A 17,920-nucleotide genomic window follows, 5' to 3' on the forward strand; every position below is an offset into this window, starting at 1 on the left:
TCAAACCCCTTCAAAGACAGGCCCACCCCCGTGCGTGTCCGGGGGACCGGCTCCCTGGGACGAGTAAGATGGGCAGGGGACAATGGGCCCTGGAGTCAGGCCACCGTCCCGGTGCAATTCTGGGCAGACACCACATGTGGTCCAGGATGGGTGCTGGGACTTGGGGCTGCCTGGCCCTTTAAGAGAGCCTCTAGGGGAGGGGGCCAGTTGCCCAGCAACAGGAGGGCTTGTGTGTACCCGTCGCTGGGAGACCAGAAGTGTCCTGCTGGGCACAGAGTGGCCAGGACCTGCCCCGCTGACCGCTGCCCTGACCACTGACCGTCCCTCCCCGGGGTAGCAGGGGTGGGGAGAACCATGGCGCAGATGGACGTGCTCCTGACCAAGGAGCCGGCCCCGCAGACGGTGCCGGCCTGCGAGCTGCCCCAGAAGCTGTACGATGTGGCCCGGAACACGGGTGCCCATACGTCCTCGGGCCTGGCCACTGCCGGCTTCCGCTCGGCCAAGTACCTGGCAGATGAGTGGTTCCAGAACTGCTATGCCCGCTACCACCAAGCCTTCGCTGACCGCGACCAGTCGGAGCGGCAGCGCCACGAGAGCCAGCAGCTGGCAGCGGAGACGGAGGCATTGGCCCGGCGCTCGCAGGAGGACTCCACCCGGAAGGTGGGTGCGCGGCTGCAGGACACGCACTGCTGGAAGTCGGAGCTGCAGCAGGAGGTGCGTGAGCTGGCCGCTGAGACTGACCTGCTGCTGGCCCAGAAGCAGCGGCTGCAGCGTGCCCTGGACGCCACCGCCGTGCCCTTCTCCATTGCCACCGACAACCTGCAGTGCCGTGAGCGCCGCCAGCACCCCGACCTCGTCCGCGACTTCGTGGAAATGGAGCTGCTGAAGGTGCTCCGGGAGCCACAGGCCCCATGGCCCTCCCCCGCCTCAGGGAGCGTGGCCTGCACAGGGTCGACGGGGGGTGGTTCCCCTGGGCGCGCCCACGGCGCGGGCTGACCCCAGGCGGGTGCACACAGACTCATGGAGCCCACGCCCCTCTGCACACACGGGAATACTCAGAGCACGTAACCCTTGGCACACGCAGACACGTGTGGAGCACATGCCCGGGTCCACACCCATGCACCGTGACACAAGCTCTGTTTGTAGGTTGGGGACCCACAAGGTGCTGGGGCCACAGGGTTAGGGCTCAGGCCATACAGGACGGAGGCGCTGTCCCTGACCCCAGAAGGGTGCCCAGTCTGACCTTTTCAGAGCCCAGGGCTCACAGTGGACACTGGGGGAGGCTCAGCTCCTGGCAGGGTGGGCCCCAGCTTGGACCTGCTGAGTTGAGGACATCATGGCATGGGGACAGGTCCCAGTGTAGGGGTTTGAGCAGGTACGGGGGCTGGAGCTGGACCTCACATCTGCTCACCCCATCCCATGTCCAGGGCCCCTGCTCTGCCCCCACCCCAATAATTGCTCATCTTGGGGTGAGGGGGACAGAATTCACACCTGGATGTGTGTCGGGGACATTTGCCTGAGGATGGGACACTCCGAGGACACCGAGGCGAGGTCCATCCACAACCTGATGCCCCCCAGCATACGCCCCATGGATGGGACAGGGACTGAGCTGAGCCCAGTGTGGGGGGCACCTGAGGTCTGGGATGCAGGCAGGGCTGGCAAGTTGGGTCCTATAGGCTCCTGCACAGAGGGGCAGCCCCATGGTCACCCTTGGGTCCCAGCACCCGCTGGTAGACCCTTGGGGCATCCTAGCTCATGCAATTAAACCTGCGCCTGAGCTCCTGAAGGCCGAGTGCCCCATAGCTCCCCCTCCCTGATGCCTGTGGTAAAAATCCAGGCCCAGCACAGTATTCAGGTGCTGATGGGTGAGGGTGGGATGGAGGTCACCTTCATACCCCAAGGCTTCCCCACTCCAAGCTCAGCAGGACCTGTCCTTGGGGGAGCCTCACAAGCATCAGGGAATGACACAGTCCAGTCCTCTGCTCCAAGCCCCTCTCAGATCCTGGGGGCCTTACTTGTGACCTGTAGGCTGTGGGCGTTCCTGGGAGATGCAGGGCACCCCCTGCATGCTCCAGGCTCAGCCCAGAACCTTGAGTACCCCCTCTCCCAGCCCCAATGCCCTCCTCGGTCCCCCTCCACCTCAACCCCACACTCAGCTGCTCAACGAGCTTCCAGGGCTCTGGCTGCAGCCCCCTGGGCCCTTAACCAAGAAACACCCCCCTCCCCCTCCCTAAGCATTACCCCACCTTCCCAATGTGAAAACATGAACAATGGTCCAGGTACAGGGAAACAGACCCTGGGTTTAGAGCCAGATGGAGGTAAAAGTCTAAATGGGGGTAGCGGACTGTTTATGCACAGAAAACAGGGCCATCGCAGAAGCAGAAAGGCACACAGGTTCCCCCTTAAAGGCCAGAGAAGGAGAGAGCCTGCCCTCTCTGAGCCCAGGGCCCTTGCCGGGAGGGCACATGGTTCCCAGGGGCCCAGGGACCCAGGGCATTGTTGGCCACCCTACCTGGGGGCAGGCGGCAGGGATGGCCCCTAGAGCCCAGGGGCTGCTGGGTGGGTGCCAGGTAAGTGGGAGCTGGCCCTAGTGCCCCCCAGAAAAAACCCTGCACTCTGCCACACCAAACAGAATATTCCAAAGCCCAGAACAAACCCAGTGAAAAAGAGCGGGGCTCCTCCCTCCAGCCTCCCGGGAAAGAGATAGGGGTCGACTAGCTGGCTGTGGGGCCCAACCAAGTACAGCCAGGGCCAGGTGTTGGCCTAGGCACTGAAGGGGCTGACCATGGGCCCACACCAGCCTGGCCCTCCTCAGATCCTCACCAGGGAGTGGGGTCTTCTCCCCCAGGAAGCCGAGCTTATCCGCAACATTCAGGAGCTCCTCAAAAGGACCATAATGCAGGCCGTGAACCAGATCCGGTGGGTCTCGGTGGTTGCACACCTGCCCCGTCTCCTCACCCCTTGGGCTGGCTCTGGGCAGGAAGTTGGGGTGAGCAGGCTGGGAGTCTCAGAGAGGTGGGGGCTTGTCCTGGGTCTCAGCCAGGAGGATGGGGGAGGTAGGGGCAACTGGTGGGGGTGCAGACTCCTTCATGGCCTGGGGTCCTGGGCATCCAGAACCCAGGCCAGCCTTTCAGGGCCGGGAACATCTGCTCCTGGACGCTGTTGGCAAGGCAGAGCCTGGGTGGCCCGAGGACCCCTGTCCTTGACAGATGAGGTGGCCTGGTTCACAGTGGAGAAGAGGGTGTGTGCTTGCTCCTGGGGTGGTACCCAGTGCCCCCTCCACAAACGCAGACCCTGCCCGCCCCAGGCTGAACCGAGAGCACAAGGAAACGTGTGAGATGGACTGGTCTGACAAGGTGGAGGCTTACAACATTGACCAGACATGCGCGCTCTACCACAACCAGAGCACGGAGGTGCAGTTTCACCCGCACTCAGCCAAGTTCGAGGAGAGGTGGGCCACCTCCACCCCAGCCCCTTCCATGGAGCCCCCCCAAACCCCGGTGCCCACCCGGTGCCTGTGCTCCTGAGCCCTGTGCTGGGGACCGTCCCCCAGCCCCCCGCCCCTGACGCTCTCGCACGGAGGGCCTTGTGTGCAGCTCCTTTGCCCACAGGCTGGGCAGGTGAGCAAGGACCCCCGCGTAAGCACCCCGCACGCCCAGCTCACCGGGGACTGAGGGGTTACCTGCAGCTCCTCGGGTGGCCGGCAGGGGGCGCGCAGCCACCGGGGCGCGGGGGGCGCGAGGGGGCACAGGGCCGTGGTGCCGCGCTGGGGGTGCTGACTCGTGCGGGCGCAGTGGTCTCGGGGCGCGGGGCGCGCGGGAGGGCCGGGTCGCAGGAGCCATCCGCAAGCCGTGCCCGCCCGCAGCGCCTCCACGCCCGAGACGTGGGCCAGGTTCACCCAGGACAACCTGCACCGCGCGGAGCGCGAGCGCTTGGCCTCGGCCAACCTGCGGGTGCTCGTCGACTGCATCCTGCGGGACACGGCCGAGGACCTGCGGCTGCAGTGCGACGCCGTGAACCTGGCCTTCGAGCGCCGCTGTGAGGAGCTGGAGGACGCGCGCCATAAGCTGGAGAACCACCTGCACAAGGTGAGGTCCCCACCCCGCCAGGCCACGCCCAGACTCGGCCCGGCCCCTCCCCACAAGGCTCCGCCCCACCAGACCACGCCCAGGCACGGCCCCTCCCCGTAAGGCCCCGCCCCTGACCCCGTCCCGGCCCAGCCCCACCCAGGCCACGACGCGTCCCTCGCCCTACTCCAGCCCCTCCCAGCTACCGACCTTTCAGGCCCGATCCGCGCCCCTAGGCCCCGCCCCCAGGCCCCACCAGGGCCGTCCCCACCCAGGCCACGTCTGGTCCCTCGTCTCACCCAAAACCCGGCCAGGTACGGTCCAAAACCCGGCCAGGTACGGTCCCATCAAGCCCCGCCCCCGTACACCCGCCCACCCCCCACCTGGCTAGGTCACAACCTGGCCCGACCAGGCCTTCCTCCAGGCACCCACTCCTCCCTGGGCCCTCACTAAGCCAATACAAAACTAGGTGACACTGGGGGTTGCTGTCAGGCAAGAGCAAGAGAGAAGGTGGCAGGAGGTGGCCAGGCCTACTAGGGCTCTGACCCTGGGCTCTCAGGGTGCCCTTTGCTGCAGCCATGTCTCTCTGGTTCTTCACCAGGGTTGGGGCCCAGTAACCAGCAGGGTGGGGGCCGGGGGGCGCTCAGGCCAGAGCTGCTGGACCCCAGGCTTTGCAGCCCCACCCCGGCCCTCTGGGTGTCCTTGGTGGGGCCGAGAGGGCCAAACATATCTTCCTGCCTCCATATGTCACCCCAAGTCCATGGACAGGGCCGGGGGTGCGGTGGGGGTCACGGCAACTCCCCCAGGGACCGTCCTGTTTGCAGACGCTGCGGGAGATCACGGACCAGGAGCACAACATAGCCATGCTGAAGCAGGCCATCAAGGACAAGGAGGCGCCCCTGAAGGTGGCTCAGACCCGTCTGTACCAGCGCTCCCACAGGCCCAACGTGGAGCTGTGCCGGGATGCCGCGCAGTTCAGGTGCCCGCCAGGGCTGTGGCTCAGGCAGTCCCGAGGACAGGCTTGCTTGTGTCCCCCTCAGCCCAGCCCCCTTGGCCTCTGGGCCCCACAAACACCCTGCCCCCCGCCCACACAACTAGACGCAGATGTGCCTTTCAGGGCCCTGAGTGTCACGGATAGCGTCGCACTTCCTGCCTCACCCTGTGCTGTGCGGTCTTGCTGGCAATGGATCTCAGGGTCTGAGAGGCTGAGCCCCCGACGCCCCCGGCCGCCATGCCCATGCCGCCTCGGGCCCCCCATCCAGACCCCCCATGGCATGGGTGGCCCCTTGGTCCTGGCTCAAAGCCGAGGCGGGATAGGGCCTCTGGTGTTTCTGCCCTTGTTGGCAGAATCCCCCCGCATGGCTCCCTCCCTGCCCTCAGCACACGCAGGGGACTGGGGCCTTGGGCAGCACCAGGAGTCCGTCTAGCCTGCCTCCAGTTTCCAGGAACATAGAGCTCAGCCCTACACAGTGCTGCCTATGTGGGCTCTTCTGGCTGGGCCGGGGATGGGGGTGGCAGCAGAAGTCCCAGCTCAGGCCCAGCGCGGTGGCCCTGTGGGGCTGTGGGCTGAGAGCACAAGGCAGGCCCTCTCCCACCTGCTGCGGGGCCCGTGTAGCATACTGGCCCGGCCCACTCCATGTGGCTGGCAGGTCTCCCTTTGGACTTTCGGGTCCTCCTGTGGCCCTGCAGCTGGCCTGGGACCCCTTCCTTGCCAGGGCTCCCAGGCCTTGCCTGTCCCAGCCTGGAGGCCCCAGCTCACGCCTTCCTCCCCGGCCCCCCAGGCTGGTGAGTGAGGTGGAGGAGCTGAACACGTCCCTCGCGGCGCTGAAGGAGAAGCTTCTAGAAGCCGAGCAGTCACTACGCAACCTGGAGGACACGCGCATGCACCTGGAGAAGGACCTGGCCGTCAAGACCAACAGCCTCTTCATCGACCGCCAGAAGTGCATGGCCCACCGTGCCCGCTACCCCACCATCCTGCAGCTGGCTGGCTACCAGTGACCGGGGCTGGCACCACGGCGGGTGCCTCTGCAGCCTGGCTGGACGTGGGCAGGGACTGTCCCCAGGCCCCCCAATAAAGAGTGTATTGGCTTTTTACTTGTCGGCGTGGTTCTGGGTGGAGGTGCCGCAGCCTGGGCGGGTGAGCTTTACCTACGGACCTCCTGCCCAGGCCAGTGGGAGGTGGGGGTTCAGAGCCTTTGCAGGGCAGTTCCTGCTGCCTGTGGTGGCCTCGGTTCCCACCTGGAGAGGACTGTAGAGGCCCCTGCATTGCTCACCGCGACCCAGTGCCCCCCCACCCCCACCAGCGCTCCAAGCCTGCTGAGCCTCGGACGGGGGCCCTCTGTTTGCCTGAGCTGCCCGCAGGACCCCGCAGAGGAAGCGTCCCCCCCTGCCACCGTGGAAGCCACAGCTGTCGTCACCTCAGCCATGACCAAAGCCCCAGCTTTCTCCTCCGTGTGCCCTGGACGCTGTCCCTGTGCAGCTGGCTGGCTCTGCCCCGAGGGACTGGGCCGGGGGTTGTGAGCTTCTGCTGCAGGGTGCCAGGCAGAAGTCCCCTGGGGCCTCTCCCTGCCACCTTGCCCTGACAGTGGGAGGGCACCCAGGAAGACATGCCTGGAGGCTCTGAGCCAGGGGTGGGGGGCCCCCGCTCTCAGGCACCTCGGTCACCTTGGGTCCGGCCTCTCCTTAACCAGAGGGTGAATCAGGCTGGGGTACGGTAGGTACAGGGCTCCCAGTGCCACCTGTTCATGAACCATCCCTCACCCCTCACCTCCGTGAAGGAGGGCCCTGCGAGCGCCCACCCCACCCAGAGCACACAGCTTCCAGTCCCTGTCTGCCTGTGCAGGGCAGTTCAGGAGCAGAACTCAGGGAGCGTCCAGCCCCTGCCCCCTGCGACAGCTGCCAGGGGACTGAGGGGCAAGGTGGGTGCTGAGCACAGCTCATTGTCTCTTGGATGGGCTGGGGGCCCCGGGCTAAGAGCACACGGGACAGACCCGGGGCTGCCGGCTGGCCGTTCGTTGTCTCTGGTTGTGTCATGGCTGCCGGGGTCTGGAAGGTTTGTCCCCCTGTAGAGACGATCCACCAGACCATGGAGCTGAGGGACGGCTTCCCGGGATTCTGGCCCCCGCTGCCCGGCCAGGCTCGTAGGAAAGGTGAGGCCACCACACAGCCCGGGGTTCTGCCTCAGAGACCTTGACCCTTCTGGGCTCACAGTGGCACAGCTGTGGACCCAGGCCCTGAGGCCAACAGGGCCCTGGGGAGGGGGAGCAGGGTCACATCAGGCCACCAGAGCCGCTGGAGGGGTCCTGCATGGCAGGATCCATCAGGGGACAGGGTCCCAGGGCGCTGGGCAGGGCAAGCGTGGTGCGGGTAATGGAAGGAGAAGGTCTGGGGCTGCAGTGTCACCCCTCTCTGCTCCCTACTGCAAGCCCCCTGGTGCCCCAGGGCTACCCCAGCACTGTTAGGTTACCCCTGGCTTCCACGGGTTCCCTGTTTGTGGAGACCTCTAGCCTGACTGCAGTCACTCTCACAATGAGTGAGTGACCCCGCAGGGTGCCCGGGTCTGGAGCCCCCGTCCATTCCTTACAGGACCCCCTGTGTGGCCCCACTGAGTAGAGTCTGTGGTGATAGGCACTTGGCCTCACCCCAGGCCCCCATGCTAGGGCTGCTGCTGCTGCTGCATTGGGGGCCGTGTGGGCACCTTGTCCCTCCACCCAGGCTCGAGTTGGTGGTCAGTGCGGCCTTCCTGCGCTGCAGTGGGCTGGAGGCAGGCAGGGAGCCCCGCCCCGCTGTGGGTGATGCTGTGGCCCCCTGGGGGCCACTGACCCGTGGGGCCGTGACGCTCAGCCACGCTCCCGTCGTCACGGAGATGTCAGGCGGCGTGTCTGAGGACGGCTATTTCTGTCCAGGCCTTCCCGCCACCTGCTGAGTCACCCTCAGCCCCTGCTGACCACCTGCACCTCAGTGAACACTGGGCAGCCGGGGGACCCACCCGGACCGCAGGGACCCCAGGCTTCCTTCCAGGACCTCCACCCTACAACCTGCCCCTCTGGAGGCACCCCCCACATACTAGGCAAATTTAGCTCCCTGTCCCCTCCCCTAAGGGACACACAGTGACTTCCCATCTCCTGGGGAGGCTCAGGACAAGGGATGCTGGGGCCCACAGTGGGGCCAGAACTCGCCCAGACCCCCAGGGGCAAGGCTCTTCCTGCTCCCACCTGCCACAGGGGATGCCCCCAGCCACTGCTGAGCCCATTGATGTCCATTTTATAGGTGGGGAAACTGATGCTCAGATGCAGGGAACCGCAGAGGTCGGGCCTGTGATCCTTTCCGGTGCCCGAGAGGCCGGAGTGAGACCGCCAGCAAGGACGCCCCCACCTGCCCTGGGCCCAGGTTCTCACAGGGACGCCGCGCTGGGAAGTAGGGGCCACGTATGGGCCTCCAGGAATGGCTCTTGCGAAGCTGCCTGGTCTCAGAGCCAAGCCCGCGCCTGGCACACGCTGACAAGGTGTGGGGCCCCATGGGGCCAGTGTGTCGGGGCACAGGGCCCCGGACTTCACCCCTCCTCTGTCTGTGCCACCTGCAGATGGGGCGTGAAGACAGCCGTCCCCACAGGGAGCCTCCGGTCTGCTCCAGGACACGGCTCCAGCTGGTGCCACCCCTGCCCGTGGCCCTCACACCTTGTGCCCCCTCAGCCTGGCCGCGGGGTCCCCCACAGGCAGCGGTGCTCCTGTCTCCCCCCTTCTTTGTCCTTGACTCTCCCTGGTCCTCTGTCCCCCAGGCCATGTCTGTGGCCTCCCCCACAGACTGCTGGCTTGGGTAGGGGGGAAGCTTACCAGGGAAGCACATGTCCCCACAACCACAGGCCAAGGTGCTGGGCCCGTCCTTGGGCCCAGTGTCCAGCCATCCAGACTGAGAGCGGAGACAAGGCAAGGAAGGCACTGGTGTGGGCTGGGTTCTGGCTTGCAGCGGACCCTCCCCCTTCCTGCACTGCCTGGGGCAGGGGCAGCCCACAGGTCCCACCCTTTATCTTCTGAAAGGCTGGGCTAAGCCCGAGGACCCTTGAGCAGGGGTCACAGCTCATCTGCTCGGCTGGGCACTGGAACCCTGGCATGGCACGGCGGAAGAAGGGGACAGACACCTGGGGCCTGGCCAGACGCTGTGCTCCCCAGCCAGAGATGGTGAGGGTGTCCCTGTCACCGGGTGGGCCTGGCACAGGCATGGTGGCCCCGGTCCGTGTCCCCCCACATTGGCCACTAGCTCTCACCCGACTCCACCAGTCTCAGCTCTGGCCTGCCTCCCTGCCAAGTGTCTGCTCCCCAGAGGACAACGGCCAGCCCACAGAATGGTGCCCCACTCACCAGTCCCAGACACCCCAGACCCCCAGACCCATCTGTGGCACAGGGCTGGCAGGAGGACACTGGGGCCCCCATGGCACGCCCACGCAGCGCCTGTGGCAGGTGGCGGGTGGAGGGCAGGCCGGTGGAAGGTAGCAAAGCCCAGGAGCTCTGATGCTGGCCTGGGGCTTGTTGGTCTTGGATGGTCCAGGGGAAGCCGTGGGCGCCTGGGGTGGGCATGAAAGGGCTCTTTCACGGGCTTTTAGGGCAGTGACACCGGAGACAGCCAGGCAGGCAGCAGCAGCAAATGGCATAATTTTAACAGGGAGTGTAGAGAGTGAGTAGGGGTCCTCACAGATACCCCAGGCAGGCTGGACTTGGAGGGGGTCGTCTGTGCTCCCCTCCAGGCCTCAGAAGGAAGGAGGCTGCAGCCCAGACCACCTGCTGGGCAGGCCCAGGGGGCCATGTTGCTAGAGACCCTAGGCACAGGCCCACGTATGGAGTGGGATCCCCCGGAGGGTCCTGTCAGGTCCCTCCATGGGAGGAATCAAGGAGGGGCTCGCAGGGTCCAGCATAGCCAGGAGGGCGGGTCAGGGTCTGCTGGGCTCTGGGGTGAGGTGGTACACAGAAGGGGTCCCCCCTCCAGGAAAGCTCAGCCCGAGAAAGTTCTGCCCCCACTGTGCAAGAGGAAGAAACCCATCCTGGGGTGCAATCCCTGAGGGCTTCCTGGAGGAAGGTCCTGTGTCTTTTTTCAGCAGGGTTGCATGACAGGGAAGAGTGAGGACCCTGACCTCACACTGCTGCCCTCACAGGGGCTCTGCCCTGGCTGCGCTTCCCAGATGCAGCAGGAGAAGCATGGGTGGGCCAGCCGTGCGACAGGGTCTCCTGGGGGAGGGGAGGCAGAGGCAGGAGGCCCGGGGCCTGGTGGGGATTAAAGACCATCTTTTCCAACCTGGGGAGCCTCCCAAGTAGCTTTCCTTCCCCTGGAAGCTCAGGATGTGGGTACCACCCTCGGTCCAGCTAGGCAGCCGGGGAGAAACCGCCTGGTGGAGACCACCACCCAACCTGGGCCCGGAGCCAGCCTCCCAACTCTGGGGCCCTGCCCGTTCCCCAAGCAGCCCGAGGGCTCCAACAGCCATGGGGTGGGGGCTTGAGGAGCTGAATCAGAGCCCACCCCCCATGACAGTTCCCCTGAATCTGCCAGGAGCGGGGCCCCGGCACGGGGGCTGCAGGCTGTTAGGGAACCTGCCCCTGCCCAGAGTCAAGGCCGCAGGGAGGGGTGGGGGGCCTCCCAGAGCAGACCCGGGAAGGGGCCCGGCCACGCCAGGTTGGACAGCGTGGGGCTGCCTCAGCCACATTTGCTGGGGGCTCTGGAGGGCCAGGTGCGAGCTGGCCCCCATGCTGACCCCGGACGACTCTGAGGCTACTTCAAGTTCGCGGGAAGCATGCAGGGATCCAGTGGTGATGTCTGTCAGGGGCAGGGGCGGAGGGTCCAGGAGGCCCACAAGGGCAGGTCCCTGGCCTCACCTGACTTCTCCCCCAGACCAGGGGGCACAGCCCAGGCAGCTGTGGGGCTTGGGGCTCGGTTGGGGCCCTTCCTCCTCATACGCGGACCCCCTCTGCTCCCCCACCAGGCTCTGGTATGGACGGCAGCCTCTGGCCTCCTGCTCTTCCTGGGGCTGCATGTAAGGGCCTGGCCCAGCCTGGGGCCTCCCCAACGTCCCTGTGTGTAGTGCTGCCGCCCCGCCCAGCCCCCTGCTGTCCCCCACCGAACTGGGGAGCTGTGGGGGCTGCTGCCCCGCGTGCATCCCACTGTGGACATCTCCATCCTCAAAGGTGAGTGTCTGTGGGGAGGCACCCCCACCCCAGGCCTGTTCCCGTGAGGACACCCCACGCTGGGGGGCGGGGCAAGAGCGCCCTGATGGAGGCAGCTGGGCCCCTGTGGGCAGGACACTGGACACCTACCTCTGGCTCCTGGCAGCTGCAGAAAGGGGGAAGCAAGGCAGCCTGGGCAGGGGGCTGTGGCAGAAGGGCGCCTGAGGTCCCTCTGTCCTGTTCACCCACCTGCAGCGGTGCCCTAGGCCCAGTCTCCAGGGGAGGCTGGAGGGAGGCCCCAGGTCCCCTCTGGAAGGACGCCAGCTATACAAGCCCTCATCCTAGGGCACTGGGCAGCACTGCCCTTAGCTGGACCTGCCAAGCTCCCAGCCTCACGTCCTGTACAGACCAGGGCAGACCATCCTCTGGCAGCTCCTGCTGTCCCCGCCACCCCCGCTGCCCCTCCTGTTCCCATGTGGCAGGTGGTTGAAACCCCAGAAGAGATGCAGACTGGGGCCGTGACTTCTCCTGGCCCCCTGTGACCACGGACCCCATGCCCTGACCCCTCGTCCCTTCTCCTCCTGCAGGTAAGAAGGGCTAACCAGGGGTCACCGGTCCCTCCGGCAGCAACGGGAAGGAGGGTCTGCCAGGCGCCCGTGGCCTCCAGGGCCACAAAGGCCAGAAGGGGCAGGCAGGGCCACCGGGCTCCCTGTGTCCACGCACCTGCGCGTCCTTCTCGGTGGGCCAGCAGGAGGGCCTGCACAGCACTGACCGCTTCATCGCAGAGCTGGTGAACCTGGATAAGCCTTTACCTGCCGTCTGGCCGCTTCCTGCGTGCTGTGCCGGGCGTCTACTTCCTGAGCCTCAGCGTGCACACGTGCAACCACAAGAGACCTACCTGCACATCATGTGCCACGGGCGGGCCGCCGCTGTGCCGTACGCCAGCCCAGAGAGCACAGCGTCACGCAGACCCAGAGCTGCTGCTGCCACTGGCCACTGGCGACGCCGTCTGGGTGCGCGTGTTCCAGCGTGACCGCAGCAACGCCATCTATGGCGAACACAGCGACCTCTGCATCACCTTCAGCAGCCACCTGGTCAAGCCGGCCACGGAGCTCTAGCCCTCCCCAGCTCGCCGTGCCACAGACAGCCCAGCCCAGCCAGCCGTGTCTGAGCTCCGACTGCGTACAGTGATGGCGCAGAGTGCCAGGGATACGGCTAGAGCCGGATGGACATGGGGCCCCCCAATGGGGGTGCGCGCAGACTGGGCATCCACACCGAGATGCTGGGGAGGGAGGCCTGCGGGGCCTGGCGTGGGGGGCCATCCATTCTGCTTGTGCAGAGCTGAGCCCGGCACCGGGGCTGCGGACACGTTTGCAGAGCTCCTGCTGTGGACACTGGAGACATGGGCGGCCCCTGGAGACATGGTCTGCTCAGGGCCGACTCCGCCAAGAAACACACAGAACCCCAGGGTGTAGGAGGGTAGCCAAGGCCCTGAGACAGGACGGCGTCTAGCAGAGGGGGGGTGTGGTCCTGGGCCAGAGGGGAGAGTCTCGTCCTCGGTGTGAACACAGGGCCCAGTGTCCCCTCATCTGTCCAGATGGTGGAGGAAGACGGCCCCTCGAGGTACAGCCCTGAGCAGCTCAGAGCGCTGTGGGGTGGGGGGCAGGGGCTGCAGGGGCAGAGAGGGCCTGGTGGCAGGACCAAGCCACCCAAAGAGAAAAGGGGCACCTGTGAGAGGACTGGAAGGACCCGGCCCCCCTCCACCCTCCCTCCCAGAGGCGGACTACCAGCGTGCAGCAGGCCAGGTGGGCCAGAAGGAAGGCTCTGTCTTCCCAGCTTGCCCTGTGGCCTCCGCTCCCACATCCAGCAGCATGGGGAGGATGACAGGTCAGGTCTCAGAGCGGCCGTGGCCAAGAGGTGCCCGGGTCCAGGGCGATCTGCTGACCTGGTGGCCTGAATCCAGCTGTTCCCGGAGCCCAGACAGGGAGGTGCTAGGACACAGTGGCAGAGCCTCTGGGGTTGGGCCCTGGTATCAGCTGCTAACCCAGAAGGCCAGGATGGGTTGGGCCCTGAAGGGCGTCTGAGAGCCCCCGGGCACTGAGGCCAGGACAAAATACCGGCATCCCCCCCAACACACACCCCCTCCAGGTTCATTTATTTTTTAAAAAGGAACAACTGACCCCAGGGTGCAGTCCACATCCCAAAATGGCCAGGCTGAGCGGTGCGGCTGCAGGCCTGGGTGGGAGGCCACGGCTGCCCTGAGCACATGGGGAGCAGAGAGGAAAGAGCCGGGCGGGCGCAGCATGCCAGAAGCGCCGGCCGTCTGTCTACAGCAGAATCACGACTACGGGCGCCCTGGCGGGAAGCTGTCAGCGACGTAGCCCTGCCACGGGCCCCCAAGAGGGAACTCCCATCAGGAGCCCGTGACCCACAGAAGTCTGCCGGTTTAGTGGATTCTAGTAAAACCTCCTTTAAAAAAAAAAAAACCGAGGTGAGATGCACATAACGGAGGCTCGACCACCTCACAGTGAACGATTCAGTGGCATTTCGCCCATTCCCGGTGCAGAACCACCAGCACCTCCATCTAGTTCTGGAGAGTTCTCGTCCCTTCAGAGTGACCCCGAGCCCTCCCCAGCCCCTGGCAACCCCTGATCTCATTGTGTCCCTGGATCTGCCTCTTCTGCACACTTCCCAGAAATCGGATTCCCATGCCGCGTGGCTCTGCCTGTGGCCTCTGAACGTCGCGTCTTCCAGTGGGGGCCATGCTGTAGCGTGTGTGAGGACCCTGTCCCACTGTGTGGATGGACCACGGGTTGTCCGTGCGAGGGCTGGTGAGCTGTCACGGATAGTGCTATTAGGAACATTTGTGAACAAAACCCACTTTCTTAGTTTTGCAGACTAACGCCGGACACAACCTGGAAAAGGGAATAGACAGGATTCTAGAACATTCTGACCCAGCCGAGGAGATGCTGAAGCAGAACCTGAAGATACAGTAGTGAGCACCATGGCAGAGGCCAAGGGGACCCCGAGGACTAGAGTGGCCGGTGTGTTCACAAGTCTGGGGGCTGTGACGCCTCCACACTACGGCTACCCCATGAGCTAACGCACATGCCCGTGGAACAAAAGAGCCAGTAGAGACACGGCCACGGAAAACACGTGGGACGCACCCCAACCACAGGGGACCCACTCAGGCTATCCGTCAATGACGAATGGACAAAATGTGGTCCATCTGCACAACGGAAGTTTCCTCAGGACACGCCAGTGCGGGCTCCATGGGGGTTGGGGGCACCCTTGAGGGCAGCAGTCAGACAAGCCTGTCACAGGGAGACAAACTCGGCGGGCTTCCCCTTCTCCAAGCCCCTCCTGCAGTCAGATCCCCTCCACCACGGTCGGCGGAGGTCCCCAGGGGCGGGGCGGGTGGGGTGTCGGCGGTTCCTGGGCACGAGCTTCGGTTTGGGAAGATGGAAAAGCCCCGTGGACAGACGGTGGTCGTGGTCCCTCGGCAGCGTAACGCACTGTGCGCCCCTGAGCTGCGCACCGGGAGCCAGGGAGGGGTGCGCTCTCTATGACATGTGTTCGGCCACAGTTGAAAATACATGAAAATATTTCGCGCGTCTGTGGACGGGGAAAGACTTCTCCATCCAAAAACGGACGTGGAAGCATTTCCCAGACAGCTGAGCGTCAGGCTGGCTCCGTAAAAATAGCAAACACCAAGCCCAAAACCCAAACGTAAGACACAGGACGCTCGAGAGCGGAGGGGGCACGACTCGTCAGCGTCAGCGTGGGAAGGAGTGAGAACCATCCTGTCCCCAGGGCAGGCCGCGCCCCCACACACGCCTTCACAGGCTGCCTGGTCACCACCGTCATCCGTCCCCCTCGGGCGATCCAGGCGGATGCTGCAGCTCCGCCGGGCCCCAGCAGGGTGGCCGCAGAGGACACATGGCTGGACCCTCCATTCAGGGGGCCAGGGAGGCCACGGCCAGGTGTCAGAAGCGGGAGGCCCCAGGTAACGGCAGCCTGTCTCCTGGGATGCCCATCTCCTACCCCATTGAGACACCAGCCACAGGGCAGACCCCGGTCTGGTTCTAGGGAGACCGTGGTGTGTTTGCTGGCCGCTGAGTCAGGAGGGAGGGAGGAGACCACACAGCACAGGCTGGGTACCACGTGGGCAGGGAATAGGGGCTCTGGAGGCTAACCTGGGGCAGCTCCCGGCATGCCCTCTGGGGGCCATCAGGCCCCCAGAACACAGATGTGGGTGGGGGGCATCGGGTGTGTCCCGTTCCCCCAGGTCCACTCCCTAGCTTTACCCTGACACTATGGGCCACAGCGCTGCCTCCCAGGCTGTGTCTGGCAACAGGGAGCCCAGCAGGGTATGGGAGGCAGGAGATGGGGTTGGGCACACAGTCTCAGCTCTCAGGACGGCTGCTGCCCTGGGCTGAAGGGGGGACTCCTCCTTACTCTCAGAACCCCGTCCCTGTCCCTGTTGGGTCAGGGAACTTCACTGCCCAGCCCTGCAAAACATCTGTTAATTAAAGTCGTCTCATACTACCCAGTGGGGGCACTGCCTGTTCCCTGCGGACAGGCTGTGCCTGGGCTACATAGGGGGGCAGGGAGCCACAGCCAGGTGCTGAGCAGGAGAGAGCATGGCCGGTCCCCACTGTCCTGCAATCAGTTTCCTCCCACTGGAGAACCAGCAACGCAGCCCTTGGCAGGAGGACCTGTGTACAGCTTCTCCCTCCCCAGGGCACACCTGCCCCTCCCCACACCAGGGGGCTGCGGGCTGGGCGATGGACGCTGGTGTAAGTGCAAATGTGGGGGAAAAGATGGGCTGGTCGAGGGCCAGAGCCCCTTCCTGCCCCTTTGTGGGGACTCCCCCAGTGCCGGACAGTGCCCCTGCACCCAACGCATAGCAGTCGGGGCCGTCTGTGGCTACGCAGCCTGAGGAGGGGGGACAGGGCAGGCCTGGAGAGAGTGAGAGCCCTAGGGGAGGAAGGGGCAGGGAGGGGGACCTGTGGGTACACCCCCAACCTAGCCAGAGCCCCTGTCATTCAATGTCCTCTTGGTCATTCAACACACACCTTTCAGGACCCCAGATGGCACCGGCCAGCCTGGATGGGACAGTGTGCTTGGCCGCAGGGAGGGGACGTGGAAGTGTCTGGGATGGGGGTCACCCCCAGGCCCAGCTGTCTCCCAGGCCCCCTGTCCTTGACATCCGAGCTATGCAGATGCCCAGAAGGGACCAGCGCAGACCCAGTCCTCACGTCCGTCTCCCTGACACATCCCGAAAGCACACCACAGCTCTCTGGGGCCCCCAGGTTCTGTGGGAAGTCCTTCGTGGTGCCACCTGCTCTCTGCTCACCCTCTTGCTTAGGGACACCCAGGAGGGCTGGGCCCTTCCTGGCCCCACCCAGGGCACCCCGATCTGGATCCTGCTGCTAGGGACGGGCCTGGGAGGAGCTGCTGCCCGCCAGAGCCCTGGGGCTAGCCTCGGTTTCCCTGAGTGTGGGGAGGCCTCTCATCCCCTGCCCCGCCCTGCCAGGCAAACAGACCCCTCCTGCATCTGCCCTCCTGTCCTGGAGGCGGCCTCGCCCTGCCCCTGCAGGCCGGATTTCCTGAGCGAGGTCACTCTGGGAGCTACTGGAGCCCGGCGGCCAATAAAACTCATCGAGGCGGAGAGAGAGCCCATAAAGCAGGTCACCCCCCTCCAAAGCCCGTTTGCTCTGTGCTGCCCTGCCCCCGCTCAGGGCCTGGGGACGCAGGGCTTCCAACAGCGTGGTAGCCCCAGCCCGTGTCGGGTGTGGGAGGGCCGTGTCCCTGGCCTCCTGAGCCCGCCCCCACCTCCCACCAGGTTTTCAGGGGGTGTCTGGGTCCTCCTGTGTCCTGCTCAGGGCCTCACCCTCACCCAAGGCTTCAGGGACTGTCCACTCTGGCCGAGCCTAGTTCCCAGCAACCACCCCGAGCCAGGGTCCCCAGGCTGCCTGGGATCTCCAGGGACATCCTATGCACACACACTCATGCACGCTCACAGACACACGCTCACACCCGCCCCCTGCACTGCAGGATCCCGCCGGGGCGCTGCCAGCGTCCGTCGCCCAGGTGTGGGTGCGTGCCCAGGGGTGCACGGGCGCTCTGGGCTGGCGTGGCCCCGAGGAGGCAGCTCCCAATATCAAATCAGTTGGGAGACATTGATCTGGGCAGAGATTTCTGAGCCATCTGCACTCACTCCCCAAAGTCACTCCGAGCCAACGTTTCTCCCAGGGTGCCCTGCCTCCCTGGAATGCTGAACCGTGGTGTGGGGAGGGGTGGGTCTGTTCATCAGCTAGGCTCCAAGGCCCCACCTGTGGGGGAGCCCCCCGAGCCCCCCCCAGGAACAAAGCAGTGGAGTCAGCGGGCCCCCATACGTCAGGTGCTCCAGCCCCCAGTGAGCCTCCCACTGTCCTGGTCCGAGGGCCCTGGAAGGATCAGACGTCTCCCCCACCACGTCTTTTGAGACCACAGCCCGATGCCACCCCCCAGGCTGGCCCGTGGGGGACACCTGCTCTTCTTTAGACCCCACTTGCTGGCGCCACCACTGTCCTCGCCACAGCGTCCCGGCTCCCACATCCAGCAGGCGGTTGCCTGCCCCCTCCCAGCCTCCTCTGGTCCACGAGCTCTGAGCCGCACCAGCTTCGATCGGTCCCAGGGACAATATTTGCTTTGGGAAGG

General features: G+C 65.4%; 2 protein-coding genes across 3 annotated transcripts; both read left to right on the forward strand.

Moving 5' to 3' along the window:
* Positions 1 to 245: 245 nt before the first annotated feature.
* Positions 246 to 6,158, forward strand: TEKT4 (tektin 4). Of its 2 annotated transcripts, none has more exons than XM_082714151.1 (6): positions 246 to 888; positions 2,849 to 2,919; positions 3,308 to 3,451; positions 3,866 to 4,088; positions 4,892 to 5,046; positions 5,849 to 6,158. In XM_082714151.1, the coding sequence occupies exons 1-6, from the start codon at positions 355 to 357 to the stop codon at positions 6,063 to 6,065; spliced, it is 1,344 nt and encodes a 447-aa protein (XP_082570277.1). In that variant the 5' UTR covers positions 246 to 354; the 3' UTR covers positions 6,066 to 6,158. The 2 variants fall into 2 exon arrangements, with proteins under 2 accessions (XP_082570277.1, XP_082570278.1); XM_082714152.1 differs by having other exon boundaries at positions 264 to 660.
* Positions 6,159 to 9,175: 3,017 nt separating this feature from the next.
* Positions 9,176 to 12,333, forward strand: C1QTNF8 (C1q and TNF related 8; the record flags this gene model as incomplete). The annotated part of the gene is given in 8 exon segments (XM_082713984.1): positions 9,176 to 9,244; positions 11,035 to 11,085; positions 11,134 to 11,236; positions 11,821 to 12,016; positions 12,018 to 12,100; positions 12,103 to 12,153; positions 12,156 to 12,188; positions 12,191 to 12,333. Coding segments are annotated over 8 exon segments (729 nt in total).
* Between the last annotated feature and the right edge of the window lie 5,587 nt (positions 12,334 to 17,920).

The sequence above is a fragment of the Mustela nivalis genome, assembly GCF_964662115.1.
Source record: "Mustela nivalis genome assembly, chromosome: 19".
Taxonomy (NCBI): domain Eukaryota; kingdom Metazoa; phylum Chordata; class Mammalia; order Carnivora; family Mustelidae; genus Mustela; species Mustela nivalis.

Coding starts and splice junctions, on each gene's coding strand:
- TEKT4 (XM_082714151.1), top strand. CDS start 355: ATGGCGCAGATGGACGTGCTCCTGACCAAGGAGCCGGCCCCGCAGACG. Junction 3,452..3,865: donor TCAGCCAAGTTCGAGGAGAG/GTGGGCCACCTC, acceptor GCCCGCCCGCAG/CGCCTCCACGCCCGAGACGT. Junction 5,047..5,848: donor CGGGATGCCGCGCAGTTCAG/GTGCCCGCCAGG, acceptor CCGGCCCCCCAG/GCTGGTGAGTGAGGTGGAGG.